The following is a 9,416-nucleotide window of genomic DNA, read 5'->3' as shown; positions in this document are numbered from 1 at the left end:
AGGTGATGTGGCCGCACATGTAGAGACAATGCTTAAGTTTTTGCATTCCACTGAATGAGAGTCAAACAGGATATCCATTGTAAAGAGAATTCACAATTTGCTTGAAGTCTTAAACTGATACTACAAGTTCCTATTACCTTAACAGATGCAAGATTCAAAAATATAAGAACGGTAATAAAACTTATCAAAGGCATGACCACAGAGTTTATTTAGCATGCTTGAGCACAGCACTAAAAAAGTTTAAACGTAATCAGTAACAGAAAACAAGAATGCAAAAATAAAAGAAAAATATTTATTGAAACTGTAAATTTGCTTCCAACAACAGAACAGGGAAAAAGGGGTTTGGTATATTGATTATCCTTTCTTTATTTGACCTAGCTTTGGTATTTAAAGAACATACATATATTAGTTCCTTTGAAAGTTCAAATACTGCTACAAGTGACAAGCTTGTTGGGTTACTGAGGGTTTCTTTATGCAGATGTGTGTGTGCTTCACAAACTAAGCTCAACTGATGAAAGTCTAGTATATTTTGTTTTAATAAACATCACACATATGAACCTTTAACTGATCACAGTTATATTTTATCTAACTTGTGTCTTAACATTTCTAACCAAGGCTAGCAGGAACAAGCCCATGATAGTTCGCTCCAAAAGGTGTAAATAGCCCTTCCAGTCAAAATTCTTTACTCAAAAAGAGTAGCAGTTCCTAAAGGGGTGACTCGAATTGGTTTCCACAGCAATGACACTCATTGCCTACCTATGGCAATATCAAGACCAGAAGCTTCCTCAATGGGCCATTTCAAACTAAGACTAACATGTTTAGTTCATATAAAATAAAAAATCATCAATGAGATGATAGGATGAAGATTACTATAAAGAAACAAATGCCACAATCCCCTGAGTAGATTTCCAGTATTACTGGGATCAGAAAAGTGCAGGAACAGAACACCATTGGGAACCCCCTATTAGACGTTTTGTGGAAGTGAACAAGCCTAAAAATATAATGTAAATCAAAAAACAGTAATCCACCCATTGGACAGACAAGACATTCTAAAAAAATGTTTCCTGGGATCTAAGCAGCAGAAATTATCCAATTTCTCCATTCATGTTTTCTCCCTCTTAAGACTCACCTTGCTCTACACAATTAACAACCCATTTATCAAAAAGTAACAGTAAATTTGTCTCAGATTTGCAGGCAATTGCACAAAATAGACAATCAAATTTATTCTCACTGAATCGGTTACTTAAATGAGATAGGAGCTTGTTTGTCTTGCTTAAAAAAATGAGAATAAGGCTACCTAACCTGGACTAACCTCCCCTCTCCCCCCACCCTTTATATTTATCCCTGGCAATAAAGGTACTCAAAAGGAGAGACGTTAAAAGTACTCAAACCAAATAGTCCTAATACGACAAAAGTGTATTTATGAAAGTATTGAGAAAAGTACAAATTACAGTCACAAGGCTACTTCAGCAGATGGTAGGGAAGATACAGTCTCCTTTGGTTATAATGGGACGTGACTAAAAAGGTAGGACACAGATTCTCCATTGTGCGTTCTTCGGATTGCTTCAGCCAAAATCATTGAGATATCAATCACCTGAAAAAGAAAAAGAAAAAAAAAATGGGTTCTGAGGCAATATACAATAATAGATAGGCTAAGAAGGAGGCTTTACACCTTGGCTACATCTTTACTCACATCCAACACTAAGCAACTTGTTGGAATTGCAACAAATGTACCTTTTTCACCACAACAGCTCATCCTTATGCAACACTGAAAGCCAGGCAGTGCTTGAACTGCAGTACTCCTTACACAATATTTTAGTAGAGCTCTCAATTTAACTTTGTTTGAATATAATTTGTAATTCATTTTGGCAGCAAACTGCTTATGCACTTATGTGATGGGAGAATGCCTAATCGAGAAAGATAGTCCAGTGTAAATTTAATAATCTGCCATTTACCTTTGTAGCTAAATTGTAAATTGACCTTTCAAAAGGTAGTAAAACAAAACCATTACGGTGTATGCTTCACCTTGACTATCACATGGGTCCAATACCATTAATGATAACGGTTAAGTTACTGACCTTTGATAATGCGCTTTCTGGTACATCCACAGATCGCTTTTACTTTTTGAATGCTTCCCCAGGAGACAGACTGGCTCTGGATTACTTTTTCAGCAATACCACTGTGCTGGCGACTCTGCGTCAATGTCGCCGTGATGTGCGGTGGTCTATAAGCGCCACCCACATGCGCTGAGTTTTTTTGACACTTCGGCACCCACAGTTGCGAGGTCATGACAGGTGTGCAGACTCCTAGATTGGCATCTTTTATATTAAAATACCATTTCAAGGAACACGGGGGTGGGAGGGTCAGTGAAGAATACACGGTCAGATAGTCTCTTGTAGAAACAGTGTTACCGCAGGTAAGTAACTACATCTTTTGATGTACTTCTAAATGCAGATACCTCACCTTTTGAATAGATACACAAGCAATACCTCCAAGATAGGAGTGTATATATATATATATATATATATATATATATATATATATATGATTTCATTGGAGAAACACTTTGTCATGGCCAGTGACGAAGGACTGCTCGAATTTCATGGTGTGATGCTGAACTTTATGGCTGCCATGTCTGCGTGTAATTAGCAGTCTAATGATAGATACCGAATGATGTTTAAATGGCTGCATTTCATTTTAGATAAAAGGAAAGTCATGTTTGCCAAATGTCACTTACACGCAGCATGATTGATGCCGTCCTTCGTGAAGTCAGCCTCTGTGCCTCTTTTTCAATTGTTTGTGCCTTGTAACCATCCCTCGCCGTGCCATGGCTTCAGAAAATGTTAAGCACTCTTGCAGGTAAAGTATGGATTACTTTAGTCCTTTAATTATATAATTAACAGCATCTTCCAGCTGGCAGGATGAATTTCATATCTTTCGGTCTTGGCGGTTCAAGCAGAAATAAACATCACGCTCCAAGTAACACCCAGCTGCTGAACTCTTATTCGACGGGTGCTGTTCTCCGCTAGCGTGAGGGTGTAATCACGTAAAACACTACAGCATGACAAAGTGTTTCTCCAATGAAATCATTTGTGGTTTTATTTAAATGTGCTTTGTGTTCAGAGCTGCGTTGATGAGCACTGAGGAAGGCTAAACGCCGAAATGCATTTGCTCTGTGAATAATGCTCGAATAAAGAACTTTTGAACACCTCCCGTGAGTGCTCCGCATTTTGGAAGCTGTAGTGTTTTACGTGATTACACCCTCACGCTAGCTGAGAACAGCACCCGTCGAATAAGAGTTCAGCAGCTGGGTGTTACTTGGAGCGTGATATATTTGCAGTGCTATTCGAACCATTTCGGTTGAAAAGGACATATGATTTGGAGGTCGGAACTAATTACCCAATCCGGGACAAGCGGGATACCTCATAAGACGTGGGTGGAGACTCACCGTGATGGCAGTAGCATCTGAGGAAGGCAAGTCGTGCCGAAATGCATTATGCTGTGCTGTTTCCAATTAAAGGCTTCCAAACGGATTCCCCGAGTGGCCTCTTTCCTTTCTTTGCTGGAGAGGTGGCTCTTGATTCTATTTTGTGCACCAGCCAGAGGTGTTCCAAGAGGCCCCATTCCACTAAGAGGCAGGAGGTATGCTGGCTCCAGCTTTTGCTGTTGTGTCTTTTTTCGAGGGATCGAAATAACTCCTGCACGCCTCCAATGATGTTTCAGCCAGGACCGCTGCCAGGTGCAGCTCGTGATCGCACGAAGGATCGCAACTACCATTTTGACGACCTACGTCCTGGCAGGCACTTACACGGGAGGCCGGAATGTCAAGGGGACCTGAGGGAGCCCGAGGAATATATTTTAACGGACACTCCATGTTTATTACCACGTCTTTGCCCTGAATAGTGGTTCCTTCTCCACGAAAAACCCACCAGGGAGCAGTGCTCTTCGAACCATTTCGGTTGAAAAGGACATATGATTTGGAGGTCGGAACTAATTACCCAATCCGGGACAAGCGGGATACCTCATAAGACGTGGGTGGAGACTCACCGTGATGGCAGTAGCATCTGAGGAAGGCAAGTCGTGCCGAAATGCATTATGCTGTGCTGTTTCCAATTAAAGGCTTCCAAACGGATTCCCCGAGTGGCCTCTTTCCTTTCTTTGCTGGAGAGGTGGTTCTTGATATATATATATATATTACCTACTGGCGGTCGCCAGTAGGTAGTTATAGTTAGGACCCGGTTATTAGGAATAACTTTGGCACCGGTCGACGAATCCTCGCGAAATTTTCAAAACTAATGGGGCGCTACACTCCGCTCCTACCCTGAAAGTCTCGGGGGGATTAGTCAAGCGGGGGCTGAGAAAAAAGGGGGGTCCCAAAACACGTTTTTCCCATGCATTTTTCCATAGGACCTTTAGACACAGCTACAGCCCGAACGGCTGAACAGAGTTACTTGAAATTTGGCAGAGAGGTAGTCTTCAGGTCAAGGAAGTGCCTTTTGTAGGTTTGGTGTAAATCTGTTCAGTAAATCCGGGGAAATTAGCATTTAAATCAATATATATATCTGTGGCAGCTTACGGTGCGCTTACGGTAAGCTTACCGTACGCGTACGGTGCCGTGTGCGAGCTTGATTGGCTGTTAGATCTTAGTAAACATTCGAATCGGTCGAAACCAGGAAGTGGCGGCCGCCATTTTCTCTCTCGCACTCTGAGGGGGGGGGGGGGGGGAGGAAAAACAAAGGCAAAAAACATATAAAGGGGCTGTTTAGACAGCTCCTAACCACCTAGCCTTGATGCAGGTGTCCCCAAAGAACTCCCAAGGCCAAAAATGCAATTTTATTTTTTATTGAAAAATCGCCGATTACGCTTACCGTACGCGTACGGTAAAAATTATTTAAAAAAAAAAAAAATTATCCACACTCTCTCCACCCCGTGTGCAAATTCTGCCCGCAGGGCACCATTTGTGCATGGCATATATTTTAATCTAAAAATTAATAGAATACCTTTAACAATGAAGCGCATAATATGTCCTCCATGTGCGCACGGTGCGCGAAGCGCATCGTGCGTACATGGCCCATGGAGCGTAACGTGGGCACGCGGTGCGCGTAGCGCACCGCGTGCCCACTGTGCGTGCACGGCACTAACTGCGTAAAGTGGGCGCACGGAACGAACTGCGTTAAGTGGGCGCGCACGCCACGAATGGCGTAAAGTAACTTAGCATTTTAAAAAAACGTACAAATTCACTGAAAAAACCATAGGTTTCACACACGTTATAGTTAGGAATTAGCATTTAAAAAACCTTGCAAATTTACTGAAAAAACCATAGGTTTCACACATGTTATAGTTAGCTGGACATTTTACTGATAAAAAACCAATGAAATTCCCCCGTTATAGTTAGTGCAGGCAACTATAACTCACGCGACCGCAATCCTCTGCTGATGACATATGTGTCTTTATGAAAAAAAAATATTTGTAATATATGTATAGCTAAAATTTAATGGAAGAAGACATGGGCAAATAAGTGTCTAAATACAGTATTAGCATCAGCAGAGGATTGCGGTCGCGTGAGTTATAGTTGCCTGCACTAACTATAACGGGGGAATTTCATTGGTTTTTTATCAGTAAAATGTCCAGCTAACTATAACGTGTGTGAAACCTATGGTTTTTTCAGTGAATTTGCAAGGTTTTTTAAATGCTAATTCCTAACTATAACGTGTGTGAAACCTATGGTTTTTTCAGTGAATATATATATATATATATATATATATATATATATATACATATATACATACACACACACACACATACACACATACACATCTCTAGGCAATTGCTCTAGTGACCCCACAATACCTGGGCAAAATGCAAGTAAACAAAAGTATGGTATATATTGGGAAAAGATCATACATTAGTCATTAACACGATGAATACTTAGTCACTGGTGTACATGTCCGGTTTCAAAATGCATTGTTTATTTCACTTAATTGGTGCTTCTGAGGCATGCTGGTCCGAAAGATCGACAAGCAGGTTGTTCTTTAGAAAATGGGAACGGGTATTGTGGTCACGTTCAGATCACTCATTGTCCCAGAAGCGTAAATCTAATATCGATTTTTGCTCTTTGATTGTGTGTATGGTTGCACGACCCGATACAGAAAGTCCATTACAAGCCCGAAGCCAATGCAGTAGAGCAAACAATACTATTTGTAGTACCGCTGTAGATTACTTTTTTCATAGTTGGGGCATTAATGATATCCCATTCCTCATCCTCCTCTCACATTAGAATTTAAATTGTGTTCAGGGGTTCAAAGGTATCCTTGAAATTCCTGCAACAAGTAAAGGGCAATTAACATTATCCTGTTGAAAGTATTTATCCAGGATGTGAATAGTGGTGGATTCATTATAGCTCGTACTACTGCGATTATACACATTAAAAAGTTTCATAAGTGGTTCTTTGGGAGAGGAAAATGAGTAACTAATGTATGTGGGGACCTTATGCCAAGGGGTTTTATTTTACAGCTTAATGAAGACTATCTTGATACTTAAGCCCCAGATGGGAACCCAGCTGCTTTTCGTGGTGCTTCTACACCAATTCAGGTCACCGGATCTATGGAGTCTTATTCAATTATGCACATTAAGAAGAAAAAAAAAAATTGATGCCAAGATGAGATCAACCAAAGTCAAAAGAACTCAACTGTTGCCACTCAATCTACAGATGTGGAGGTTGCGTAGGCCAGGGTGCAGAACCCTGCCGTATCGAGCGATCCTTACAAAGGGGCAACCTCACTGAGGACAGATGCCCAGGAGGTCGGGATACCATACTATCCATTCATTCCCAACCAGGAGCCACTAGGATGAATTGGACCCAGTTCGTCCAGCTCCACAGAACTCGGGCAGGAGAGGTATCGCAGGAAAAAGCACAAACGAGCCACTCTACACTGGACGTGTTTCCAAGAAATGCCTTGGAAACTCCATCATGCAAAAGTGCTAACATTGTGCATTCTAGGCTATTGCAAAGAGAGCGAGCCTGGGCTATCCCTATTCGCAAAAATACCCTGCACAATCTCCGGATGAAACACATTAGTGAGCTGCATGGCTTTGACAGCTTAATTTGTCCACTCATGTGTTCTTGGTACTTGCTGGGTTGCGTGTAACCTGAAAGATTCTTTAGCGGTCAAGCCACTTCCAGACGCAAAGCCTCCTGGCACAGGGCCCTCAAACTTACCACATCCTGATTGTTGCAGTACCACATGGCAGTGGTATGTGTCTGCGAGCCCCTGCACCAGCTAGCCTTTGATGGAGGGCAGGAAGGCTTTAGACACTGAGCAGATGGCCCTCAGCTCCTGAAGGATGGTATGGAGCCAGGCCTCTGCAGACCAGTTGCCTCTAATCTCCACCTGGACCAGATGGTCCCACCCAACCCATAAGCAAAACGGCCATCACTGTGCGCAACTGGGTGTGGTGAAGGGTCTGCTGCTGATCCAAAGAATCTCACAGCCACCACTGCAGATCTTTTGTACTATCCTCAAAATTTAGAATCCCTCTGGTGCCGCCTCCTCCCTGGGACTTCAGATCGCACTTTAGAGCCCACGTGTAATCTGGCATGCTTGACCAGCACAATGCCATCAGTCCCAGCAGCTACAAAGTCATACTTCCTGGTATCCACAACAGAGTTTGAAACATCAGGATTATAACCTGAATATCCTGCTTCAGGGGATGGGCACAAAACTACACTGCGCCCAGTATGACTAATGAAGGAGAGCGTCTGAAGGAGTCTGTTACTTCGGCACTTTGACAGTGAACCCGGTTTTCATAAACTGGAGGTGGGAGATGCTCATCTGTTGAGAGCCCACCTTTAAACAGCCTGTCATCGAGGTAGAGGAAGACCAAGACCCCTGATCCCTGGAGATGTGCTGCAGCTACCACCATCACTTTTGTGAGCACCAGAGAGGAGCTTGTAAGACCCAAATGAAGCACAGCAAACTGCAAATGCTCATAGCCAACCATGAACTGCAGGCAACGCCTCTGGACCAGCAGGACGGTGATATTAAAATAAGTACCCTGAATGTCCAGCACTACCACCTAACCTCCTGGTTCGAGGGCAGATATGACCGGGCAAGGGTGAGCATCTTGAACTTTTATTTTTTCAGGAAAGCATTGAGAAGGTTATGATTTAATATGGGATTGAGGCTTACGTCCTTTTTCAGGACCAGAAGCAGCCGGAACCACCACCACGACAGACTCCTGGTGCTGGGACTATGGCTCCTTTGGTCAAAAGGGCCAGCACTTTCTACTTCAAGAAACAGATTGTTCTGTGCCATTCTTAGGATGCTGGTAGATGCAGCAGGGTTTCGAGCAATCTGCATGACCTACCTGTATGAAGTTCTTGCCTGCAACCCTGGCAGAAAGTGGTGCAATAGGCCTCCCACAGGATGTCCAAATGCCGACAAGGGCATTCTAAAGAGGTTGGGAGTGTGGAAGACGTGTGTCTGAGAATGGCCACAATAATGCCAATAGCCCTACTGATTGAGTCCATGGTATCCAGTCCACTGTGGATGGAGAACTTTGGTGCATCACAACCATCTTGCCTGGCCTGAGAACGAATGGACTTGGGCTTCTTCCAGAATCATGGCCAACACTTGGGCCACGGAGTTTCACAAGTCATGAGAACAATGGTCTAAGAAGCAGCAGGCTTTAATGCAGCTAAGAGCCAAATTTGAAGAGAAACGCCTTTTACCAGATATCTGTCCTCTTTGATTCACTGTAAGGAAGAGTATTGGGAAAAGGGTTGGACTCATTCTGCTGGCCAAAACCTGGACGAAAAGTCATTCAGGAATGGGGTGCTGAGGGAGGAAAGCAGGATAGTCCGGAGCAGAACAATGAAGTCTTCTGATCTGGTAATGCAATGGCAGGCCAGAACACGGTTAGAACCAGGTACCAAAGAGTATCTGTATGAGCCTTATTGAATTGGAGCAGGGGATTAAAAAAAGAAAGGGTTGCAGCTCAGAAAAGAAGCGGCTCACAGCCTTCTCAGGGGACGGAGTGTAGCAGGACAGGACCGAGGGTCGCTTGGACTTCTCAGACGACAAAGTGTGAAAACCACCAGTCACAGGAGCAACCTTGGAAGTGAGATTGAAAATCATCATTAGGAGGAGCCTAGCGCGCATCCAAGATGGTCGCGTGAGCACAGGGCTCCCCGGACCCTTTCTGCTCCTCGGAATAAATCCTGAGACTATCCTGAGTTGGTGTATGGAATCTGAGAGAAGAAGACCAGCTGACTATATATCTCTTTCCAAAATTCTAATCGGACCTGGGAATCCTGAGTTATCGTCGCCGGAACTTTTGGGACCCACCCGACGGAGGAGGCCGGGGTGGAGGTGACCCGTGGGGCCGGGCTGCAATTGAACAACAGCGGCCTCAGC

The 9,416-nt window shown here is 43.5% G+C and overlaps 1 protein-coding gene across 1 annotated transcript in view; it reads right to left on the bottom strand.

The window, feature by feature from the left end:
* Positions 1 to 278: 278 nt before the first annotated feature.
* Positions 279 to 9,416, bottom strand: part of PRPS2 (phosphoribosyl pyrophosphate synthetase 2) — a 180,586-nt gene continuing 171,448 nt past the window's right edge. Inside the window, exon 7 of the mRNA XM_085622532.1 lies at positions 279 to 1,594. Within this exon, the coding sequence (XP_085478658.1) occupies positions 1,502 to 1,594 (93 nt within the window). The 3' untranslated portion in view covers positions 279 to 1,501. The remainder of the gene's footprint in view (positions 1,595 to 9,416) is intronic.

Source organism: Triturus cristatus, chromosome 8 (assembly GCF_964204655.1).
Source record: "Triturus cristatus chromosome 8, aTriCri1.1, whole genome shotgun sequence".
Taxonomy (NCBI): domain Eukaryota; kingdom Metazoa; phylum Chordata; class Amphibia; order Caudata; family Salamandridae; genus Triturus; species Triturus cristatus.
This window is presented reverse-complemented; position numbering and strand designations above follow the sequence as displayed.